The sequence below is a fragment of the Megalopta genalis genome, chromosome 5 (assembly GCF_051020955.1).
Source record: "Megalopta genalis isolate 19385.01 chromosome 5, iyMegGena1_principal, whole genome shotgun sequence".
Classification (NCBI taxonomy): Eukaryota; Metazoa; Arthropoda; class Insecta; order Hymenoptera; family Halictidae; genus Megalopta; species Megalopta genalis.
Window position 1 is genome coordinate 1,002,328 of NC_135017.1, and position 26,626 is coordinate 1,028,953.

At 40.3% G+C, this 26,626-nt stretch overlaps 2 protein-coding genes across 5 annotated transcripts in view; one reads left to right on the top strand and one right to left on the bottom strand.

Moving 5' to 3' along the window:
* Window positions 1-26,626, top strand: part of LOC117223086 (Cysteine string protein) — a 186,234-nt gene that overhangs the window by 93,448 nt on the left and 66,160 nt on the right. The gene's annotated exons all lie outside the window — the stretch shown is intronic.
* Window positions 7,034-8,502, bottom strand: LOC143259432 (uncharacterized). Its single transcript, XM_076521650.1, has one exon. The coding sequence runs from the start codon at window positions 8,500-8,502 to the stop codon at window positions 7,687-7,689; it is 816 nt and encodes a 271-aa protein (XP_076377765.1). The 3' UTR covers window positions 7,034-7,686.

A 26,626-nucleotide genomic window follows, 5' to 3' on the forward strand; every position in this document is an offset into this window, starting at 1 on the left:
CTGGTTGCACTAGTCAGAGATTCGACATCAGACGTCACGAAGTTAAAAATAAAATAATGGAGATAGGGCGGAGGCTTTCCAATGCCGTTCTCACTGCAAAGGGTGCTTCTTTATAGATCATTGATATTTGAAACAGTCCAATGTATTTTGTCGAGGACAATCGGTAGTCGAAAACACTTATGCAATAGACGTAGAGATCCGCAGACAATTATCGGTGAAATGAATTATAGATATCGCAATATTGATATTCAATGCTCACGTGTAATATTCTCTAACTTTACGATGTCAATCGGACAAGAGGTATAGTAACGATGTGAATCCACTAGCGTCTTTACTTGGGATAATTTCTGCAGTCCTAAGATTTCCCATTCTAATGGATTCTATTTCTTTTTGAGACGACCTAAAAAATTGAAAAATGTTTAGGTGATTTAGTTTCTTTCTGTTCGAGGTCATCTTCCCTTTCAGTTCGATCTGAATGTATAGTATTCTGTTGATTTTCTTTTCACTATCGCTGTATTTCTATACCTCAGTTCGAACTGCGTACTTGCCTCGCGTGATTCACTTGTTTTTTCATTTCTAGATTACTTTAATATTTATCGTTATTACCTCTGTGATTGAAGGTAAATCTTTGCTTTTCTCTTGATCTTGTCCTTGTTTTTGTTTTTCCATATCTTCTTTGCTTGCTTCGATAGCTGTCTCAATTCTCGAGTTCCATGCTTCCCTGACTTCAGGCGTGTCCTCCTTATTATCTGCACAGAAAGTATAACATCAGAGTTGAGCCGTTTCTCAAACCTCTATTGTTTAAAAAAATAGGTTTGAAATAGCAATTCGGAAAAATTATTTTATTTTTGGGAGCAATTTATTATCTAATTGTTTACGAAGAAACTGGTACTTTTGACCTAATATCCCATGAACTGCCTCTACGACCCAGCGAATTTTATTGACCATCCAGGAATCATTCGACTCTTTCGTATAAAGAGTACGATTTATTGAGAACGATTTTCTTTTAAAGTGGGTATGAGAACTTAAAAACCCAGTTCTTTTATATGATATACAACATCTCGAAATCCTTGATCTACAATAGAAAAGTCTCCCTTCTACATGAGGGTTTTCAGGCTATTTGGATCTTGAAGAATGATCCGCGTGATCTTTGCATCATTTTGATTTGCGTAAAATGTATCGACCATGTCTATGATGTACCTATTGGTTGTGCAAATTGTGAAGGGTTTGCATAACGGTACCTTTTTTGGCCGGAATAAGACTTTCGTTGATATTCGTTGTTTGTACTTTTTTGTGACGAATATATGTCCCATCAAAAATCAATGCTAAATGATTGCCGATTTTGTTTAATTGTTTTGCAATATAAGATGTTGTATTCTCTACGAGATGTTCGCGGGTAAAAGCAGTGACTCCAAAATGAAAGGGAAGTATATCTTTTTCAAAACTGTTCATTACGGAAGTACTTGATACTACATACGGAAGTACTATAAATTGAGAGATGCTCTGTACATGATCCAATCCAAGCGTTGCCGCTACAAGATTGTTGCAAATGCCCGTTCGTTGTTTAAGTCTCTTTGAGTCTCTCTTCAGATAATGTAAAATCTCCTAATTTATCATGAATGGTTGTGTTATTCGTAATTGAAAGATATTCAAATTAATCTCAAAGTTCGTTCGCGTCAATTAAACTACTGTTTGAATAAATTATTAAGGTCTAAATTATTTTCTGATAAAAACGGTTATTTAACAAATGTTCTGGACAGACTTCTAAAAACAAACACCTGTTTCCTAGCTTCAGATGGTACTATTGAAATACTTTTTTTTGAGCGTGCATAGAAACTACTCTGGAAAATGGCGTTTCAATATATTGAATATCCGATCTAATGGGACTGTTAACATTTACGGTGAAAGATGGGCCATCTAAATAGGTATTTACGGACGCACTACAAGTACTTTGGATCAATGACGAATGTGATTCGACGATGGTTATAGAAACTGAAGTTGTTTCAACCGAAGGGGTTAGAAATGAATCGGTATATGGATATAGAGACTGAAGGTAGTGCCTAATCCGAAGAGGTTTTAAATAAATTGGATTGGACCATGGATGTAGAGGCTGAAGGTCCCTGAACCAAAGAGGTTTCAAATGAATTGGATTGTTCCATAGATATAGAAACTGAAGGTGTCTGCACCGAAGAGGTTTCAAATGAATTAGATTGGTCGAATGATATTGCTTTTGAATTCCAGTCGAGTCATAACTTTTCCTTCTTTATTCATTCGGTATAAGATTTATGCATTCAAAACCATTCGTGAAAAAATGGAAAGTACAACTTCTTTCCAAAATTTCAAAGTTCTTCTCTCGTCCAAACAAGCGTCTCGTCATCATATCTGAGACATTGATACTTTCCATAAATTTATTGTAATCATCTACGATTACTGGTTTTTCAACTTCTCTCTACTGATTCCGTCTTTGAATTCCATTTGGTACACTGGCATTCTCGAAAACAGTCTTGCGTAGCCATTTGTTTCAATTTTCAATGTATCCAGAAATTCATAAGTAAAAAATAAATTGAAATAGTCTATATGTTTCGAATTGTTCGGTGGCATATGCTTAGGTTCCGCGGTTACCAAAAATAATGGGCGCGTGTTATATTGCCTATAATTTGTACTCTCGCGGGAGAGGGATCGGGGTTATGCGGGGCTCCTTCGTTCTGCCAATCAGCCGCTTCACGTGTAATTACAATCAGCTTCCCGAGTGTACCCGCTAACTCCTCCATGTCCCTCTCTAAAGCGACTGAGGGTCTCCGTGATTCGCGTCCGTATATTCAGCCGGTGACTCCCGTTTATATTAGGGAGACCGGAATATAATGTCGTTTCTGCGCATGTCAATATTTGTTTGTCATTTATCAGCTCATTGTGTATTTCGAAGTCGTGCCAAAGACATTTTAAGGTTAGAGTAACTTGTTTTCTCGTAAATAATTAAATCTTGAATTTTTTTGCAATTCATTTATGAAGAGGTACATATTCGGCATTGTATGCTTTTTAAGTTTCATAAGAGTAGTAACACAACAGTTGCTACCTAATACATTTGCGATGTTTATCCAAGTGCATTAGACGTTCGTAAATGCCAAAGGTGGTTTTCTAAGTTTAAATTCGATAATTTTGATCTTTCCGAGATTCGTGTATCGGTCAGGAAGACTAACGACTTTAGACAGTGACATGTTAAGGGGGAAAGTGGAAACATATCGGTGCCAGACAATTGAGGAACTGTCAAACACTCTTAACACGTTCGCGACGGGGTGTACCACCGGTGGTACATTCTTGTCTGTCCCATGGGATAGGATGAGCCACCGGTGATACATACAGAAATGTCCCATCGGGCGGGATGAGCCACCGGTGGTACACACCGGTGTCAATATAATAAAAAGGTGATTATTGTAATTAACAAATTTATTTACATATTTATATACATAAGAGAACTATTTCTTTTTATGAATTTCTTCAAAACATTGTATACACAAAGCCGGCTGATTGTCGCAAAGAGGGCAAAATGTAGTAACGCGCTTGGCTTTTTGAGCGGCTATGACGGTGCCCATGTCACGTAAAACTGCGGTTAGAAATAATAAAAAAAAGATAGTTGAGCCGTAGCCCAATTTACTACTCTTTTTATTTCCTTTACACAGATTATAATACACAAATTACAATAGCACTGGTAAAAGATCCTGCGGGTTTCGAGGTTAAAGTCAAGATTGTCTTCCGGGCGAAATACAATAACTTATATATATATGTGTATATTATTTTATCATAACGGATGTATAGTTTATAAACGGTAATGAGAGCTCCTGGATTTTGTTACGGGAATTGGCCCTGTTACACTCCCCTCTTCTTTGAATAAATTTGGTCCTCTAAATTTGGTTATTTCCGTTTGAGGATTGATTTGTGAAATTTAACGTGTCTTGGCTCGAAGATGATGGTTTCTTCTCCCTCGTCATTGGTGGGCATGGGTAGTGGTTCTGCACAAATATTGATCGTTGCTGGGGCAGTGGGTAGTGGGTTGTTGTTAATCCTATTGTCTGTTGTGTTATTTTTAATTTTACAGCATAGTAAGTGGAAACATAATTTTGATGGTAGGCAATTTTTAACGCAACCGGTTAGTCCTAGTTTGTCCATAATCCATATCGTTACTGCAATCAATGCCGTATATCCTAATATTTGTAGAGTGGTTAATCCCAATGATTTTACAGTAGAGATTCTGTGAGAAAATTGTAAAGAATTTGTTTGATCCGTAAGTTGATCTATTGTACTTTGGTAACCATTGATTTTGTTCATAATTTTGGGTGTTTCTTTTAACTGTGTGAGTAAGATATCGTACTGTAACGCGATGTGTTCGGGGTACAACGGAAGGACACAGAGTGAAATTGCACTAGATTTTATTCGGAGATGTATATAAAATGACGCGCGGTGCTGATGGATACTCGATGGAGCGCGGCGGAATAGTTAAACGTGTAGAGGCTCGGCGTAATGCTTAGACGGGAAGAAGTTCAGTTTCTTGCCGCTGTTATTTATATTATGTCCCCCAAAAAGGCCACGCCTTTTTGGGAGACTCGCTGTCTTCTTTTCCCCCGCTTAGTTTGGCGGGGGAGGCAGCCATCGTCGTACCCTCGCTGTAGGGGCGCGCTGGCCGTTCGGCCGGGTAGCGGTACGCGGCCGGCGACTTTCTCCGCGACTAGGCCTGCAGTGCATGTGGCAGTGATAAAAAACAAAGAGACAGAAGAATTTCCGGGTCTTGCAAACGTCAAGGACGTTTTCTCTCAGTCGAAACTTTGTACGGTCCGTCGTATGGAGATTGCAATGGTAATTTTACTGCATCGTGTCGGAGGAAGACGTACTCGGTTGTGCCTAGATCTTTGTGGACGAATATACTTTTGTGACCGTGGTTTGTTGCTGGACGCGGTTTTAATTTTTGAATTTTGTGTCGTAGTTGGTTTACGAATTCTGAGATGTCGGTCTCTGGGTTTGACGTGAAAAATTCTCCTGGAAGTCGGAGGTTGCTGCCGTAGACCATCTCTGCTGGGGTTGTTCGTATGTCTTCCTTCACTGCGGTCCTTATCCCTAATAATATAAGGGGTAAGGCTTCTGTCCAGTCGTCGGTATCGTAGCACCTTATGGCGGCTTTTAATTGCCGGTGGAGTCTTTCGACCATGCCGTTAGCTGCTGGGTTGTACGCCGTCGTTCTGATGTGCTTGGCACCGGTCCTTCGAGTTAACTCTTTGAAGAGCTGGGACTCGAATTGTCTGCCTTGGTCAGTGGTGATTTTTGCGGGTATCCCAAAACGCGCTATCCATCCGGTTACCAAGGTTCTCGCTACTGTCTCTGCGGTGATGTCTTCCATTGGGATCGCCTCTGGCCAACGGGTGAAGCGATCGACGCAGGTAAGACAGTAGCGAAATCCTTGTGAAATCGGTAGTGGCCCTACTATATCGATATGGACATGTTCGAATCTGGAGTTTGGTGGTTCGAACTTGCCTGTTGGTGATATTGTATGGCGCGTGATTTTGTTTCGTTGGCATTGGGTGCACTCTTTGGTCCATTGGGTGCAGTCTCTGTTCATTGCTGGCCACACGAAACGGTCCGCGATTAGTTTTTTTGATGGTCTTGTTCCGGGGTGTGATAGACCGTGCAAAGTTTTGAAAATTTGTCGGCGATAATTTTTGGGCACGTATGGTCGGACGGTAGGTGTGGCGATGTCGCAATATACCTCTACATCTCCTCCGGTAGCCGTTGGAAAGCGTAGTTTTTTTAAATTAAGCGCCGTCTCAGCCAGTAAGAGACGTTGGAGCTCTTCATCTGACTCTTGAGCTTCGGCTATTTGTCTAATGTCTACGCATGCTGGTCTGTGCAATTCCTCTACCCGGGATAGAGCGTCCGCGACTATATTGTCTGTCCCGCTGATGTGTCGTATGTCCGTCGTAAATTGTCCTATGAAATCTAGGTGCCTGAATTGTCTAGGTGTACATTGCTCTGGCCGCTGTTTAAAAGCGTAAACCAGAGGTTTGTGGTCTGTGAATACTATAATTGCCTGTCCTTCGATTTGGTAACGGAATCGTCGCACGGCGGTGTACATTGCTAACAGTTCTCTGTCGTACGCGCTGTATTTTCGTTGTGCCGAGGAGAGGGTTTTGGTGTAAAATGCTATAGGCTGCCAGGTGTTGCTGACCCGTTGTTGTAAAACCGCACCCATTGCGTAGTCGGATGCATCTACACTAAGTGACAACTGCGCGCCAGGTACTGGATGCGCCAAGAGGGTAGCTTGCGCTAGTGCCTCCTTTACCTGTGCAAAGGCAATATCGGCGTCTTGTGTCCAGTTTACCTGCGGGTTTCCACGTGTAGGTGCACCTTTCAACAGGTCGGTCAACGGGGCTTGCAATCTTGCTGCACCTTGAATGAATCGGCGGTAGAAGTTGACCATTCCTAAGAATCGTCTCAACTCGCGTACGTTTGTGGGTTTGGGGAAACTACGGATTGCCTCTACTTTGTCTGGGTTCGGTGTCGTCCCTTTGCAATTTACCGTGTATCCCAAAAAATCTATCGTATCTTTGCCGAATGTGCATTTAGCCGGATTAATTACAACTCCGTATTCTTGTAGGCGTGTAAAAATTTGTTTAATATGATCTAAGTGTTCGGTTTCGTCCCTGGATGCTATTAATATGTCGTCTAGGTATGCATAGCAGAAATCTAAATCGCGTAAAACTTCGTTGATAAATCTCTGAAATGTCTGGGCAGAGTTCCGTAGTCCGAACGGCATCCTAACGTATTCAAAAAGACCGAATGGAGTTGTAATTGCAGTTTTCTCTACGTCTGCGGGTTCAATTGGAATTTGGTGGTATGCTTTAACCAGGTCTAATTTTGAAAAAATTGTTTTTCCGTGCAAAGCTTGGGAAAAATCTTCGATATGAGGCAACGGGTAACGGTCCGGGATTGTGCGCGTATTTAGTGCGCGATAGTCGCCGCAGGGTCGCCATCCATTGTGCTTTTTCTGGACTAAGTGAAGGGGTGAGGCCCATGGACTTTTGGATGGCCGAATCACTCCTTCTGATAAAAGGTGTTGGAATTCCTGTCTGGCGCTTTTTAACCTATCGGGGGCGAGTCTCCTCGGTTTCGCGAAAATCGGTGGTCCGTCCGTAGTCTGTATGTGGTGTGTAATGCTATGTTTTGCTGTTTTATTTGTCTGTGGTGGGCGAGTTATTTCCACGAAGGCGGTTAGGAGTTTGATGTAGGGTGAATCGCCGACAACCGTTTTAATTGATTCTATATCGGCGGTCCCTAATGTTCCGCGTGCTGTAACGTTTGTATTATTGTCTATGAGTCGCTTATTCTTAATATCTACAAGCAAGCCGAAGTTCTTTAAGAAGTCAGCACCGATTATGGGTTTCGAGATGTCCGCGATTACGAATTTCCATGTTAGGACGCGACGCAACCCGAAGTTTAGGTGCAGGACGATGTCACCATACGTCGAGATGGTTGACTCGTTTGCTGCGTACAGGGTGTAATTACTTTTCGTCGGTCGTCCTTTTATTAGGGATCGCGGGTATACACAAATATCGGCGCCGGTATCGATGAGGTACTGTACCTTCGTGTCCTTATCCATCATGAAGAGGCGGCTTGTTTTGGGATCGGCGCTCCTTGCCTCGTCTAGGGCCGATCGGTCTCGTTTCCCTGCTGGCTGACGTGTGTGCAGGGTGGTGTGCATCGTGTGGCGCGGTCTCCGAATTTTCGGTGATACCAGCAGACGCCTGGCTGGGATGGGCTTCGCGTTCTGCTCCGTCTTCGCCATCCATTTCGTGCTGGTCTGCGGTCCCGGCTTCGTCGGCTTTCCGTGGCATCGGCGGTGCGTTTCGTCAGCTCTGCTACTTGTTGTGTTAGGCGGGTCATTTGCTCGCGTAGGATGTCGAATTTGGTATCGGATGATGCCACAGCCGAGCATTGTCCCGACGGGTTGAGCTCTTTTACTTTATCTGCCAGTTCCGCCATCTTGTCCAGCGGCGAGTCCATTTGCGTTGCGAGAATGGGACGCATCGATGCTGGCAGTCTATTTAAAAATAGCGTCCGCAGGAACTTATCAGTCACGGTACTGCCGGCCAAATTCCTGATGTGACGTAGGAATTGGGATGGTGTCCGGTCTCCGATCTCTTCTCGCTCTATGAGTTGGTGGATCCTCTGCTCCTCTGATGTCGACAGCCGCCGAATTAGCTCGTCTTTTATTTTCTTGTATTTGTCGGTTTCCGGAGGGTTTCCTATTATGTCTTGCACCTCCTCCATGCATCTGTAGTCCAGATTCGACGTGATATAATAGAATTTGGTCGTGTCGGCTGTTATGCCGTTTAAGGCGAATTGTCCTTCAACTTGGGCGAACCACAACGTCGGGTTGTTGTGCCAAAAGGGCGGTATACGTATACCCACTTTGTTGATTTCGGGGGTTCCCGTCACGTTGTCGTTGTTTCCAAACATGGTTTTTTTGGAGTTTCGTTAACTTAGAACGGATGATTCACTGTCCCTGACTTGTCCCTCGTTGCGATCACGTCGGGGTCACCAATTGTAACGTGATGTGTTCGGGGTACAACGGAAGGACACAGAGTGAAATTGCACTAGATTTTATTCGGAGATGTATATAAAATGACGCGCGGTGCTGATGGATACTCGATGGAGCGCGGCGGAATAGTTAAACGTGTAGAGGCTCGGCGTAATGCTTAGACGGGAAGAAGTTCAGTTTCTTGCCGCTGTTATTTATATTATGTCCCCCAAAAAGGCCACGCCTTTTTGGGAGACTCGCTGTCTTCTTTTCCCCCGCTTAGTTTGGCGGGGGAGGCAGCCATCGTCGTACCCTCGCTGTAGGGGCGCGCTGGCCGTTCGGCCGGGTAGCGGTACGCGGCCGGCGACTTTCTCCGCGACTAGGCCTGCAGTGCATGTGGCAGTGATAAAAAACAAAGAGACAGAAGAATTTCCGGGTCTTGCAAACGTCAAGGACGTTTTCTCTCAGTCGAACCCTTGACATCTGCAAGCGGACAGTTTTATGGTTATTACGGTCGCCGACCGTGTGCCGCTACAGTACTTCGTGTCATTTCATAAGATACGTTAATTTGTGTTTCTCCTATTCGCATGTAATTGTTATTATAAATTATGTCGCAACTAATGTTTGATTTAAGCAATGTAGGTGCGCTAAGTGACATGGCTTCATGCTTTGTGCCGCAGATTGTATCTATTCTTATAGGGTTTGTTAGGGGACGAGAATTGAGGATGCCTTCAATTTGAACTACGTACGTGTTTAGTTGTTCATACGTCAACAAAGTGTCTCCAACGGTTCTTATTAGATGGTGCTTGAAACTCTTCACAGAAGCTTCCCATAAACCACCAAAATGGGGTGATCTGGGTGGTGAACAGTGCCATGCTATTCCTTCGTTAGCTAGATGTCGCGCAACTTGATCATTGTGATCCCTTGATCTGACTAACGTCAATAGCTCTGCGATCTCGTTTTTTGCACCAATAAAATTTGTAGCATTGTTGGAGTAGATGTTTTTAGATCTGCCTCGTCTTGAAAAAAATCTATTTAATGCCGTGAGGAAGGCTTCTGTGGTCAAATCACTAACTAATTCTAAATGTACAGCCTTTGTCACGAAACAAATAAACACTGCTACATACACCTTGAGGCGTTTTTGGTTGCGAAAACGTTTCTCTTTCACAAACAATGGACCGCAATAGTCTACGCCGGTGTTCTCAAACGGTCAAGTCGCTACGAGCCGATCGCGGGGAAGGTTGCCCATCAGGTAGTCAGGCGGACCTGTCGGTTTAGCCTTGAAACATCGTACACATTTGTGAATTATGTGGCGTGTCATAGTATATACCGCTGTCTGACTGCATTTAGTGTCCCTTGTATGCCAGAATGCAAGGTTTGTTGGTGTTCGAACTGAATTATCAGTGCGGTGACTGGATGCGATTTGGGTAGTATTATGGGATACCTTTGCGCATACTTGATGTCGGCGTTTCTCAACCGACCACCTACACGAATTATACCCTTATCGTCTAGGAAAGGGTTTAAACTAATTAATTTGTTACGTTTATCGAGGACCCCTTTTACTTTCAACTGTTCGAATTCCGAATGAAAAGTCTGAGCTTGCGTTCGTTTTATAATCCTCTCGAGCGCTATGCCTAATTCTTTTACGGAGAGACTACCCTTAAAATTACCCTTGTTTACAGCTAACTCTTTAAACCTCAAGCAATAAGCCACAACTCTCTGTAATTTGGAAAAAGATGAAATTCTAAAGAATATGTCTTCCCTTTCTAGTACTAATTTACTAAACAAGGAAACATTACTCCGTTGTTCCGGAATCTCTATTGTAGGTAATGGCATATTGGGCCAAGTATCTTCGTCCCGAATCAACCACTCGGTGCCATAAAGCCAGGCTAAATTGTGAATAAATTTGTCGGGCATTTGCCCAAAATCTAACCTTGTTCAATTTGACCTTTATATTTGAGACCGTTGCTCGATATAATTTGACCAATAGTACGGCAGCACATAATTCTAACCTAGGTAGTGAAACTGTGTTCAACGGTGCTACTCGTGACTTAGCGCAGATCAGTCTAGAAATTATGCTACCATTGCTATCTGTGGACCTAAAATATATACAAGCTCCATAGCTGCGTTCGCTAGCATCTGCAAACCCATGAAGTTGTATGCAGGTTGGTTGTGTAACTAAAACCTTTCGAGGAATATGAATATTGTTAAGACTGGGGGTAACTGCTGTAAGTAATTTGTCCAAGCAGTGTATATGCTTTGTGGCACCGATTCGTCCCAATCTAGCTTAATTTTCCAAAGTTCCTGCATTAGAAATTTGGCTAAACTAATTACCGGTCCTAATAACCCTAATGGATCGAACAATTTCGCGATTTGTGATAGCATGGTTCTCTTCGTAATAGGCTGCGACGTTGCATCAATATTGACAGTATACGAAATTATGTCAAGTCTCGCATTCCAACAGACACCTAAAGTCTTTTTTGTTTCCGATGCGTTAAAGTGCACAGTCTCGTCCCTACTTTGTTCGTTGCAGGCTTGAAGTAGGGTGTCCTCATTGGAGGCCCATTGTCTAAGATTAATGTTAAAATACTGGGGATGATTAAAGTAAATTGTTCTTTATTATTAACATTAATACTCTACATTTAGCACTATAACTAATTAACTGTCCCATTAGAAGTGCCCTCGCACGCTTCCACTGCGCCACTCTGCTCATTCATCCTGCGCATGCTCACTCACTTGTTTATTCAAGGTATGATTTAATTGGCTATTCCAACAATTAACATCGCCTAATCTAAGCAATACTATTAACTCGTCTCTAAGCTGAGCTGCTTGTGAGACAGTATTTGCTCCAGTTATCAAGTCGTCCACGTAAAAGTCATGTTTCAGAGCATCCGCTGCCAAGGGAAAAGCTTGACCTTCGTCCTCGGCTAATTGTGTCAGAGTTCTAACCGCGAGAAACGGTGCTGGTGCCGTACCATAAGTCACGGTGTCTAATTGATAGGTTTGGACGGTATCATCCTTAGAATTGCGCCAAAGAATCTTCTGGAACTTGGCATCAGTTGCGTGAATTCGAACTTGTCTAAATATTTTCTCTATATCTGCCGTTAACACATAATTGTGTGTTCGAAATCTAGTGATTAATTGGAAAATGTCATCTTGTTTTGTAGGTCCTACTAGCAGTGTATCATTGAGGGATATTCCACTAGAGGATTTAGCTGACGCATCAAATACGACCCGTAGCTTTGTTGTGCTGCTAGTGGTTTTTAGCACAGCATGATGGGGTAAATAAAATTCTTTATCTACGCGATCTTGTTTCACGAGCGACATGTGTCCTAACTGCAGATATTCATTGATGAATTCTTTATATTGTTGTTTTAATTCAGGCTGACTCTCTAAGCGATTTTCAAGAGTATAAAATCGTTTCAATGCCATTTTACCTGAAGTTCCTAATTGAGATAGGGTCTTATTAAAAGGAAGTCTGACTACGTACCGACCTTGCTCATCGCGATACGTATTGTCCTGAAAGTGTTGCTCGCATGCCTTCTCTTCGACGGAAAAATGCTTTTCACTTGGACATTCCTCTATTTTCCAAAAATTTGCAACCTGATCATTGAGATCGTGGTTGGCCAGATGACACTTAGCGCTCCTAAATGAGTTGTGCTGACAATCGGTTTCTTCCGAGATTAGCCAGCATAATCGCGTCTTTTGTAATGCGCACCTCCCATTAGGTAGCCTGATTTGTCCTACGCATAATAACTTGTAGAAGAGGTATTCTCCTAGCAGAGCTTCAATAGCTGCTGGTTTATTGAATTCCGGATCTGCTAACTTTATATTGCTTGGGATGGGTATACCTGACCGATCTACGTGCCGAGAGGGTAGACGACCCGTTATTGACGGTAATACTAAAAACGTTACGTTTTCCGAGAAGCTGGCTATTCTAGATTTAATAGTGTTCTTTGCGCAATATCTAATACTGTTACTAGTATTCCCGAGTCCCGTAACTGGCATATTGATCGCGTGCAAATTTAAACCTAAAGTTTTTGCGAGTTTTTCTGTGATAAAATTCGATTGAGAACCGGGATCAAGTAGTACGCGGCATTGATGTTCCCTGTCGTTTTTGTCAAGAATCACAATTCGTGCTGTGGATAACAGAATTTCTGCGTTTTCCTGAAAAAACAACGTCACCGCACCTGACGATCCTTGTTCGGCCTCCTTGGGAGTGCTTGCAGTGTCTACCTGACACGCGTTGGCCTCCTCGAAATGCAACAAGGTATTATGTCTTTTGTCGCATCGACGACAACTACTAGACTTGCACTGAGGGACCCTATGATCTGGACGGAAACAATTTAAACCGAGTTTAGCCCGTTTTACCTCCTGCATTCTGGCTCGGGCATCTAATTGTAGAAACTGTTCGCAAGATTGTATAAAATGTCTTTGATTGCACATTGGACAATTAAAGGAGTCCTTAGCACTAAGCAAGGATTTACGTGCGTCTTGCTTAGTTTTTACGAAACGTTTATCTCTAGTAGCGGATGATTTGACACTAGCGAGACTTACAGGCTCAATTTCCTGTACAAAATTACAAATGAACTTAAATAGGTCGTTTATGGTAGGACTGTCGTTCCCAATAGACCGTTCCCAATGAATGCGCGTAGTTCTATCTAATTTCGCGGTAATTATGAATATCAGCATTTCGTGCCAGTCGACCGGTTCTTTAAGCGATCTTAACGCGTTGATGTGCATCTTCGCGCGGTCCGCCAAACCACGTAATGCCGATGGGCAATTCCGATCGATCTCGGGTAGGTCATGTAGAGCCCGAATGTGTGAATGAATAATTTTTCGTGGATTATTAAACGCTTCTGCAAGAGGCTCCATGCTACCCCATAATTTTCCTCCGTCGCGTTCAATGCCTCAATCACTGTTAACGCATCACCGCGTAAGTAAGATTTCAACAGATGGAATTTATGTACGGCGGGTATAGATTCGTTTTCATGCACCAAATTGCGAAACATGTCGTGGAAACTATTCCACTCCATGTAGCTTCCATCAAATGGTTTAATTTGAATTTTTGGCAACAGTGTCGGTACCTTGACTAGCGATGACGCGGGTGTAGAATTTAACGAGGCTGTACTCTCCGAAAGGGATGGTAAATTATGTTTCATATCCTTAATATAATCGCTACACCTATAGTAAACCTTTTCCACCTCATCGTGTGTGTTTTCGTGCTCTGGGTTGTCTTCCAGAGTTTCAATTTCCAATTGAATGTTGCAAAAGCTTGTAAATAGCTGCTCTAATATTTCTTCGCGCTTCTCAAGTTTTTCAAGATTCCAATCTTCCAAATTTAAAGAATTGGAGAATCTTGTCAATTGCGCCTTGAACGATGTACGCTGCCTTACAAGCTTTTTTACCTCCTCCGACATTGTTTTGACGTAATTGAAGGCAGGTAAGGGACAGAAGGGAATGGATGGTGAGTCTATGGCCTACCTGAGCTGATTCACGCTTAGCCGCTATTGATGAGCAGAAGGAAATACAGGCTGCTGACACGCGTGCCTTCGCTGTTTCCTTCGTTGACGATCCGAATGACCTGGGCTTGTTGTACCGCAAAAGTCGTCTCGCCACCAAATAGGGTAGTTAGGAACCGTTGTTCCGTAGTCCTGGTCCCTTGGGCAGGTGGTCGTCACGAGTCGTAGGTGGTTCGCCTGTTAATCCTCTGCAGCAGGCCGTCCAAATATTTGTTACAGATGTATAATTCTCTTGCAGTTTTTCTGTAGCCGGGGAGAAGTCCGTTGCGATTGTCTCCCTTTGCAGCTAACAGATGAGTCTTGAAGATGATAGTTGCTCCCTTTGCAGCTTCCAAGCCGGGGAGACTTTATAAACTCTTTGTCACACAACAAGTTGCTGGACGCTTCTTCCAAGGGTGTATCCGGCTCGAAGGACCAAATGTTAGGGCCGTACGAATGTATCGCACGGTGCACAGATTGAAGGTTGCTCCTCCAAATGCTGCGCCTCCAACGTCAACTTAATGGCGGTGAAGTTGATTTGTAAAAATGGTTTAAACTATGTTGCAACGCAAAGCAACACAGTTTATTTTAAGAAGGTCCAGGGTTTACAGTTGTGTGTGAGAATGCTTGACCATCTCTAAAGAGAGTTACCGAAAAGACTGACTGTCTCAACAAGTTTTGGTTTGCAGGTTGACTTGCTCGGGGTGGAGTCAATTTTGTGCGGCCCATTTTTGGAGCCTGATTGGCTTCACTCCCAACCTGCCCCCACTTCCGAAGACGTTGCTCTAGGGCCTTGAAAAAAGGGCAAGTCGACGGAAGGCAGTTGGAGACCATCTTGGGTCTTCGGCTAAAGTGCAGTAATAAAACCATTTCCTTAATTTTTACTTTACCGGTACTAACCGGTAAAGTAAACGGTATAAAAATGTCGTTACAGCGGGTTGTCGTTGTAAATCCGAAATATTGTACCTTGTCCCGTAGAGTTCGGTTTATTTTATAGGTCTGTCAGGCACCTTTTCTCGGGGTCGTAGTTTAGGCCCCGTAGGCCCTCGAGTGACCTGACAGATTGTTCGGTGTTGATCCGTACAGGACGGAACAGGGTTCTCAGGTATAGCTATGAATTGGTTTGAGCTCTTTAGTGGAATAAATGTTATTTATTCTATTTTTAGGACTACTACTTGGCATACTTTAATTTTTTTATCAAAATTTATCAGTTCCGAAATACAGTCTTTTTTGGTGTGTCTATCATGAATTGGCTGTGTTTGTCTACACATAGTGATACCTGACTTCCTTTTACAATATTGATTTACATATTCATCATTGACATTTATGTATTTTAATCCAGAGAGAAAGTATGTTTGATGTTCTATCAACGGAATCATAAATATAATACTTTGTTTTTCTTGCTTGGAATTGGATATAGACGGTTGACATCCCATTCCAAATCTGGGATTACTGGTATTGAGATTTTGAAGAATATTCTATTGTGAACTGTAAATACTTTGAGATTGGCAATACGTGGCATTTAGGATTTCGTTTTCAATAGCGCTTCCATATGCTTTTATAAATGTATCTTGGTCTATGATCTGTGTACTAATAATACCTTGTTTTGCTAGAGTGATTGTGTTCAAAAGTTCATCTAATGAAAAGTGTAGGTCGTATATTGCTCCTTCTGCTTTGATGACAAGTTTGGTTATTAATTCGTCTTTAGTGACACGTTGATCAAGGCTTTGTGCTTCTATGTTTAGTTGGCTTAACTGTCTTAAACTATTTGAGTGTATAATTTTCTTAATTAAAGCGGTTTGATTATTAATTATTGTCTTTAGCTTATTGTTGTCGTCAAGTAATTTGTCTAAGTTAGCGTTCACTATTGCTAAATTGTTTTCGTCTAATGTTCCAAAAAGTGACTTAGAAATGGACTCTATTGCGTTTAACAATCCGCGTCGGTATCGACTATGAGTCATAATTTTCAAGTGTAGGCTTAGGTTTCCTAATTTCTTGTGTCTTTTGTCTATAACATCTAATTCGTCTTTGAGGTTACATGTATCCTTACAGTGTCTGTGAATGATAGGTATAAATTTAGTTAAATCGCTTACTTTAGTAAATATTTCTTCTACATCTAATCCTATATATATGTCCACATCAGTGGAGTATAAATATGCTTTTTCTATTTTCTCATGAAATATAGAATTTTCTTTTAAAGGTATAAATTCTATGCCGTGTGTGAGTTGCCAGGTAATGATGACGAGGGTGATCGTCCTAGAAAGTAAAGTTTCAATCTATTGCCATGGATCTTTTTAGTTAGTCCGTCAACTAATAGTTCATACTACGGTGTGTTAATTTTTTCGATTGTGTAAGGTCCTAACCATTCCGTATCTAGCTTGTTTTGCTTATGATCATTATGTATTAAGATCATTATGATCATTATGTCTCCTATTCTGAATATAGTCTGACTTCGAACTATCCGTCGTTTCTGGTCTCTTTTATAACGCTGGTTACTTTTTTGTAGAGTTTCACGTGCTTTACATAATGCTGAATCCCATTCGCGTTTTCTGAATTGTACCTCGTCTGCGTAAGTACGTTGCGAGTCTAGTGATAGGGATGAGGGGAGATTTGCAATATGTCCAAATGTCAGTTCAAAAGGTGTAAATCCCGTGGATTCATGCACCATGTATTATGGGCATGTATTCATGCACCATATTGTAGGCATGCATTCATGCACCATATTGTAGGCTAAACAACAGAAGTTAAGGATTTCGTCCCATTCTTCTCCTTTTTCCTTTTGTGTAGTACGTAGCATATCTTTGACTACCGCGTGTGTTCTTTCAAGCGAACCGTTGCTTTGAGGATGAAAGCTAGTGGTTCTAATGTGGTCTATTTTGAATGCGTCCTCATATTGTTGCATCAATTTGCTTATGAAATTCTGTCCTTGGTCAGTAAGGATTTTCTTAGGTGCGGAGAAGATGTAAATGTAGTGGTTTAGGAGGGCATTCCATATGACTTCGGTTTGTTGGATTTTTAAGGGAATAAGGATAAGATATTTGGTTAATTCATCGTGGATTGATAAGATATATTGGTTTCCCTTCTTTGTCTTAGGAAGTGGTCCTAATAAATCCATAGAAATTTTGTCGTTAGGTTTTTCAGGTGTATCTGTGATAACGGGTTTCTCTTTGCCTCTAGTTCGTGTTAATTTTTCGGTTTGACAGATTCTACATTCACGTATTCTATTCTCTATCCCTTTGACTACGGTACACTTTGTTACGCACCGATCGTACCATGCGGCAGGGATTGTGTTACGATGTGCGCCTCGAACGGCGAATTTTTGGGTAGGGATGCATTTTTGTTAAAACATATTTCAATAATCAAAAATCTGAATTTTACTATATTAAAACAATATTATTTATTTTCTTGAATCTGACTTAGCATAAATATCTAATAAACATTGTCTAAATAAAAAATAACAAAATATTTAATAATCAAGTAAAGTGTGATACATTTCGAAACACGGATGAATGCAGAGTCCTACATCACATTTCTCACACTGGTAATGTGTCTCACGTCTTTTGTTATGTTTTTTACATACGACACATTTGCGTCTGGCGTTTTTTCTTATTAATCCGTTTTTTATGTAAGGAGATGGAAAATGTGTTGGTATTAACCGAAAAGGCAGATTATTCGGATTTCCGCCTATTGATTTATATGTTGGTCTATCTGCTAGGTACTTGCGTAAAATTTGTTTTATTAAATGTAAATGAAATTTTGGAAATGATAGGTTTTTTCCAGTTATATACTTATATAATGTAAATGTATTATATATAGCTAAATCTAATAAATGAAAGAAAAACTTTTTGTACCATTTTAAACTTTTCCTGGGGTTGAATTTACACTATATAAAATCTGGTCAACTTTGTCAACTGCCCCCATTGTATCATTATAATCAACTATATATATGTGCACACACACAATGTGGTTTAATTATTTTGTCTTTTGTAAGGTAATGTATTTTATCTGTCTCGATTATATTTGCAGAATGATAGGTCGTAATCATCCAGACTTCCCTCTTGTCCATCCATTTCAAAGCTAACATATTTATACTATGTATAATAGTATATATGTATACTATACATATATAGTATATATTATATATTTATATATTTATACTATACATATATTAGTATAGTATATTATATTAGTATATATTAGTATATATTAGTATTAGTATAGTATATATTTATACTATACATATACTCTGTGACAAGTTCGTCTGCCAATTGTAACAGGAAACTCTGCCTTGATAGCTTCAATCCTGTTGTTTCCTGGTAAAGTATCCACGAATTGATTCCAGCGAAATCCAAGATATTGAAGAACACCTGTACAGGTCATCTATTGCACTTCGATTTTACGCTGTACTTTCGCGCCATTTGATCAACTATATCGACGCCAAATTTGGTTTTATTATAGTACGTGATTGTTTCGGGTGTCTTTTTTCTATTGTTCTTGATTTTTACAGTTTTATGTTTGGTACTCAATATTACTACTTTTTTTCGTGGTTTTGATTTATAAATCGTTAGCGTACGGTCATTTGATTTGTATATCATTGTTGAAAGAAGTTTCAAATTATCCTTTGTTGTTTTTGCAAGTGCGGGCAATTCCCTCTTGTTCGCACGCGTTGTTCCCATTAACGTTGTCCTTTTCGTCAATAATTTTGTACCCAGAGATGCAGTCGTAAAAAAGTTGTCGGTTGTAATATTTCTTCTACAGTTGGTGAAAGGTTCAACTAATTTCATTACAACAAATTCGCTGAGTGGTATTGACGTCGGTCTGGTTTCCTCACGTCCTAAATAAGGCATACCGTTGACAACGTATTTGGTTTTTACATCAGATGCCAGCCAAAATTTTATACCAAATTTGTCGGGTTTGTTTGGCATGTATTGGGTAAATTTGCACCTAGTTTTTGTCGGAAAGAGTTGCTCATCAATGCTGAGATCCGCGCCTGGCTTATAACAACTCTGGCAATTTTCTATGAATTTCTTCCATACCTCTGAAATGAGAGCAAATTTGTCCACACTCAAACGTTGGATTCGTTGGCTTCTGTCGTCGAACCGCAGAAATCTCAAAATTTCTGAGATTTCTAGTCATTGCTTTTGAAAAAAAGGGAGGTCCCCATTTCGAATTCCACAGGAGGGAAATGGGTAAATTTTTTGCCTGATAGGCGCTCCCACCCCACGTGCATATAATACTCCAATGAATGCATATAATTTTTGTATAGGCAGATCCCATGCAGTCTCCAAAACTCGTAAAGCTTCTGCTTCTGTATATTTCTTTATGTTTTCAATAATTGTGTGATCTATTATCACCGAAAATGCAGATGAGGCTTTACCAGACATAATATTTCTTTTGGCATATGCCGTTGGTCCTGATACTTCTCTGAAAGTAAGCGATGGTCTTCCGATTGCCAGTCCTTCTCAGATTCGCTGCCAAACAGTTCCATCAATAGCAGTGACAGTGTCTTCAAAATTCTGTTCACTATCACTTTCAGAATCCGATAAAAATCTTCGGCGCCTCTGTCCTCTATGGAGATTCATAAAATATCCAGTTTCATCGGCAGTCACATCATCATCCTGTGTTTCCTCATTGTCTGCAGAATCACTTCGACTTTCAGTTTGATCATCTTCTGGTATTGAATCTTCTTCACCCGAATTCACTTCACTTATTTGTCGAATTCTTTCCAACTCTCTCACTGACCGTGCGGACATATTGGGGGTTGCAGTGAAACGTAAGTCCAATTGAATGTAACAGAAATTGTCAAGATATAACTAAAACTGATGTTTACTCTGCGACTCTCAATATACACGACTGCACTTCTATTTCGTTTGGCTACAGAAAACTCATTGGAGGGAGTGTTGTGAATCCCTGATAAGAGTCTGTTCTGTTTACTTACTTACGACACGCATGTCAGGATCCGATAAATGAAAGTCATTTGAGAAGGGTATCTGAATTTAAAACTAAGGTTTCAGTTAGAAAATTGCTGAAAAATACTAAACTTCGTATGGGGTCAAATGACCCCCCGTGGTACGTAAGGTAGGTAAAAAATTTTTCGTTACAAAGAATTAGCTACGAAAAAAACGAAAAGCGAGAAATTGAACAATCCGATGACATAAGAATTTACAAAAAGTCAAATGAACGAAAAGAATAACAATGAATGTACAATTTTAAAGCAAATTTTGGAAGGGGTCATTTGACCTCGCTTGGTACGTTTAGTGCTAGGCGCCCTCCGTGTCAGAAAGCCTTACTGCGTCAAGCGCCTCTAGGCGCCCTCCGTGTCATAAAGCCAAACTGCGCCGGACGTCTAAAGGCGCTCTTAGTAGCCAAGGGGCTATTCTCTCTAGTAATTTAGGAATCTTATATTTTATTTTGGTCCTTTCGTAAGTTTTCTGAATTCCCGGATGTCCTATTGAGTCGTGATTTTCATTTAAAATTTTTTCTACGTCTTCTTTTGTAAATTCTCGAATTGATTCGTCTGCAAAACTGATTTCTTTAACTTGGTCATTATGGTACATTAGCATACGCCTAATTGTATTCTTTTCCATAGGTTTGAACAGTTCTGTTACAAGTCCTATCTTATTATGATCTTGGATTACTTTAAGCAATTTTATTAACCATTGAGTTTTATCGTAGGGCCCTAAATATTCTTTTGTAAATTGAAAGAATGAACTATGGTTAGGTTTGATCGTTAATTTTTTGGGTAGTTCGTCACTTTTTTCCCATTCGTTGAATTTAAGTTCATGACTAATGTGTACCGTGCCTTTGAAGTCTTCTGTTTTAATAATTGTATGTACTCGTGACAGTGCGTCAGCTGTGCGTCTTTTCCTTTAGTATATTCGATTTCATACTCATATTCCTCCGGTCTGAGTCTCAATCTAATTAATCGAGATGAGGGGTCTTTACAATTGTTCAATCATTTAAGAGCTTGGTGATCAGTTCTAATGAGGAATTTTCTTCCTAATAAATATTGTCGTAATCTTTTAACTGCCCATACTATTGCTAATAATTATTTCTCTGTCGTTGAATAATTTTTCTCGGGGGGATTTAAGGTTCTGGAGATATAGCAACATGGATGTCCGTCTTGCGATAAAATGGCTCCTAATCCTTCATTGCTAGCGTCAGTTGTTAATGTGAATCGTTTATTGAAGTCTGGGTATTTCAAAATCGGTGATTCGCATAATTTATCCTTTAGGGTATCAAAACTAGTTTGCTGTTTATCTGTCCAGTGGAAATTTACGTCTTTTTTTGTTAATTCCGTAAGAGGTTTTGCGATTTTGGAAAAATTTCTTATAAATTTTCTGTAGTAGCCTGATAGTCCTAGGAATGATTTGACGTCGGTAGTGTTTTTAGGTATTCTAAAATTTGTCACTGCCTCTATTTTCTTAGAGTTTGGTTTTACGCCATCTGCTGTTACCACGTGTCCTAAATACTCGAGTTCTTGAATCAAGAACTGGCATTTGTCAGATTGGATTTTAAGTCCTAATTCTTTAAGCCTTTGCAATACAATAGCTAGGTTTTTATTGTGTTGTTCAATTGATTGGCCGAAAATTATGATATGATGTCATCAGTGGTTATTGATCAGTCCTCTTAATGTTGTATCCATCATCCTTTGGAACGTGGCTGACGCGTTTTTCAGTCCGAAAGGCATTCTGTTGTAATGAAAGTGTCCCTGAAGCGTTGAGAAAGCTGTGTATTTTTTTGAATTGGGATCCATAGGGATTTGATGGAATCCGGAGGAGAGATCTAATGCTGAAAAGTATTTGGAATTTCCTAACTGGGAGAGGATATCGTCTATTTCTGGTAATGGGTAGGCGTCTTGGTCTGTCAGTTCGTTTAGTCGTCTGAAGTCCACTATTTATATACTGAAGTTCACTATTCTCCACTTCTGTTTAGCTGATGCGTCTGCTTTTTTGGTACTACCCATATAGGTGAATTATAAGGAGAGTGATTCTTCAATAATTTTCTTATCTAGCATTTCCTTCACCTGCTTGTTAATTTCGTGTTTATGGCATTCGGGAGGTCGGTAAGATCTGGTGTTAATAGTTTTGTTTTCTTTCAACGTTATTGTATGTTGTGTTAGGTTAGTGCAAGGTAATAAGTCGGTCTCTAGATTGAATACATCAAGATAATGTAACAGGATTTTTTCAATTGGTTCGCGTAATTCTTTTTCTATATGTGAGGTTCTAATTGATTGTTTAAATTACATGATCCTGCTTACCATGATTGATGAAACATACTCTCGTGGGTTTGCCTTCTAGGTATATCGTTTGAACTTGGATTTCACCGGGTGGAATGATCGTGTTTTTCTGTAACTGAATGATGTTTCCATCTAGCGTTAGTGTGTCGTTAGTTAGTTGGTATTTATAGTTTTCAAGAAAAGGTAGCCCTACTATTCCATCTTCTATAAGAGGAAAATTCTGTTCTACTATATAAAACGTATTAGTTTTCCCATAAAGTCTAATAGTTAAGTATTCATTAGTATGGTATTTGTCTTTTCCCATGCAGAATATTCTTGGTTCACATTGTTTTCCTGTCGTGTTTGCTTTTCGTTTAACTAAATTAATTCCTGAGCCTGGATCTACGAGGAATCGTTCTCTATTTCCGCCTCTTCTATCGATGAGCATGGTGGGTAATCTTCCGGTGGTGGGTCTCGTCGTGTGGGTGTCGGTGGTCCGTTGGACCGTCTGATATGTGGTTTACTCGTGTTCGTGGCGGGATGTTTCGGCTGGTTTCGCGAAAATTTGAGCACTGATTAGCTACATGTCCAATCTGATTACACTTGAAACACTTCACAGCTGTCCTGTCAACTAGCGGTTTTCGTTCTATTTGTTGAAATGTAGAAGTTAGTTTGGCTGGAGGGTTCCTTGGTCTATCAGCTGATCTTGGAGTTGATGTAACTGGAGCGCGTATTTGTGAAATGCGTAGTTGCTTCTTTTCGCTGATTGTCGTTTCCGCTTGGAACGCTGCTTCTTGTGCTTCCATTAGATCTTTAGGTGTTGATGCAGACGCTCTCGTCTCTATCTCATCTTTCAGATTGAGCACATAGGTTTTTACTTCTCGTCGGTTGTCTAGATCGATCGCGACTTTTCGTTCTATTGCTTCTTTGTGTTCATATTGGAGTGTATATATGAGTTCGTTTAACGCTTTACGATATCTTATCGTGTAGCTGTGTACGCTCTCGGTTATGCCTTGTCGTACTTGTCTTAGTCTGTCTCGTGCGTTATCGGCTGTTGTCGGAATATTTACGAATTGTCTCAGTGCTGCATATAAATCTGTATAGCTTTCGATATCTAGATGTCTTATGCTTCGTTCTGCGTCATCCGTAATTTTCTGGGCTATGGTTAGGTCTAATAGTTCCGGTTGTTCTCTGCATCTCGGCATCTCTGCTCTGGCTTTCCTGACCTTTTTTATGAAGCCTTCAACTCCAATATCGTCCTTGCCTTTTAGGACTGGAATAAATTGTATAGACAACTTGGCTGGATGTCTAGGACTTTCGGATTGCTCTGGTTGAGGTAATCCTTCGTCTTCTTCTGATCCATCGCTTGTTTCTCTGGGTACTGGTACGTTTTTAGGTGTGATTTTTCTGCGTGACGTGGTTCTAACGGTTTCAGCTGAGAGTGTACTCTCGTCTTCTGTGGGCATTCCGCTGAGGTCTGAGGTTGCTAGGCTGCCTGCTATTCGTAGAGAGGCTAGACTTTTCCCTAACGTCTCGATCTCTTTTGCTCGTTTACAATTCTCATCGTTAGCAACTTTAAGCATTCTTTGTATTTCTGCCATGTTGTTCTCATGACGTTCATTCTGCTTCTGTATTGCATCTAAGATTGCTCTAATGCTTGGATCTGTAGATGTACTCGATGTTTGTGCCATTCTTATTGATTTAGCAGAATCGATAGATGAATCTTAACTCGATAGACTAGAGAGGCTATTCCTTCGTTCTCTATACTTAGTAAAGGAATCCAGTGTTTACCTGCTCGTTTTTTCGTAGGAAGTATTCTGTAGAAAGGACTCTAAAACGTGGCTTCAGGCTGGTCTTCTTCACAATGATTGCTCGTAATAATGCGTGTGTCTCCTGATGTGGCGCGTAATCCTCGGATTCGATCTTCACTCGTAGTAAGAAAGAATCACAGTTTCTCGGAGAACAATTAGCACTATCCTGGCAGGATCGCCAAAATGTCACGCAAAACTGCAGTTAGAAATAATAAAAAAAAGGTAGTTGAGCCGTAGCCCAACTTACTACTCTTTTTATTTCGTTTTACACAGATTACAATACACAAATTATACAATAGCACTGGTAAAAGATCCTGCGGATTCCTAGGTTAAAGTCAAGACTGTTTTCCGAGCGAAATACAATGGCTTATATATATGTATATTATCTTATCATAACGGAAGTATAGTTTATAAACGGAAATAAGAGCTCCTGGATTTTGTTACAGGAATTGGCCCTGTTATACCCACGCGTTCTGATAATTTTCTATAACATTCCCTGCAGCGCTTGCGAACATTTCTTGCAATGCCCGGATATCTGTTTATAAAATGAAGGTTGCTATCCTTTAGGTGCCTTATTGACATTTCTTCAGTTGTTAATAATTTATCAATAATTTTTACCCTAGATTTCAAAATGCTCATTTGACCACTACCCCATGTTTTGTGTATCTAATACGTATTTACTATTGCTGTCCCGTAAAGTAGTTGTATTGCGATTTTCCCATACCATTTCACTGTTTTTCTTAAGCAACTGTAATAAGATGCCATTTGATCTGATAAATCGACACCCTTCTTCGCATTGTTATAGTCAAAAACAAGATCTGGTTTCATTTTTCCTGGTTTTCCTTCGATTAGCATGCATTTATGATTTTTGTAAGTCGTTAACATGGAGACAGTTCTTTTATCGGCCCATTTGACGAATTTTATGCCGGAACTATTTTCCATAACCAGAATTTCGCCACGTTTTTTGCTTTCTTTTTTGCTTCTACCTGCAAAAATTTTCGGTTTTGCTGCACTGTGCCGCAAAAGTACGTCCGTCTTTGTAGAAGTGATTTTGTTAAGGGAACACTCGAATAATAGCTATCGGTATACAAAATTCGCTCTTCAAATAATAAGCCATTCATTAGTTTTTCTACAATATCATATGAATGTCCATTCGTCGAAGATATTGAGTTTTTTCCGCTATATACATTTAAATCATACGTATAACCGTTTGGTAAGCACAACTTGTATAGTTTGATCCCATATTTATGACGTTTCCCTTTTATGTATTGGTGGAAACGCAAGCGTCTACGTCATGAAATCATACTCTCATATATGACAATAGTTTTCCTCGGTTTGACAGTACTCTTGAATGCTAAAAGAATTTCTTTCATAAAGTCTCTAATTTAAAATAATTAAAAGGAATCTTTAACTCTGCCTGTTTCATTATCGACAAAATGTAAATGCTTTAGAATGGACAAGAAAAGATCGCGCTTCATGATCCGCTTTATACGATCGTTGCCGTACATACCATCCTCAGCCCAATATAACCTAATGTCCGGCATTTGGACGACACCCATAATTAATAGTATACCGTGAAAGGCCTTCATTTCGCCTATTGAAACAGGTATCCAGGTGATCTGATGTTTTTTGTTTGTTTGTTGGACGATAAGTAGAATTATGCTGTCGGTTACGAATAGTTCATATATTTCCAACGGATCATTGCAATTAATATTTTCGATTAAAAGTTCCGCGTCTTGCCCACGCTCTGGCTCTGCCACATCTTTTCCGCTTGTATTGTTGGGATTGTTTGCCATTCTGTTTCTTGGAGCGTTGTATTCGAAGACAAGTATAAATTAGAAAGCCTAATGCATGAGTTGTCGATACTAAATTCTTGCTCTGATACACTGTCATCTGAAGTATAGCAAATAGGTTGTGGCCTTTTTCTTCGATAATATTGTATATCAGATTCATCTGAAGAATCATTAAATTTCCTTCGTGACATCCTATGGGTAATATTTTTGACTGAAATTCGATTTGGAATTAGGTTACAATATATATACACAGACGTTACGGTTCCGCAAGCATTTGTTCGATTATTATGTAATAAGTTGAACAACGCTGGACTTGTGTACCAGTTGTCTACGAAAAGGGTATGGCCCTTTCCAAGGTAGGGCTTCATAAGTGATTCAACTACAGCGCCTGATTTTCCAATACCCTTATTTTCGCTGTCCACTATGGTTGATGAGCCAGCATAAACAATAATATCCTGAATAAACCCTGTTTTGCAGTCACTCAAAATAAACGATTTGATTCCATTTCTGCTGCCAGGTTGGCCGGGAGCGCGAACGCGAGTGTCACGAGACCGTATCAGGTCTTGAAGAAATGACGTATGCTCCTTTATACTCTTCTATCGTACAGGCGAATTCACCGATTCGTATGAAGAAGGTTAAGTTCAAATAATCGCGAAACTTAGAATTATTACTTAAGGTTCATAAAAGATCTTGTTTGAACGAAAGTAATTAAGTATTTCCGTAGAAAATACCAACAGTAA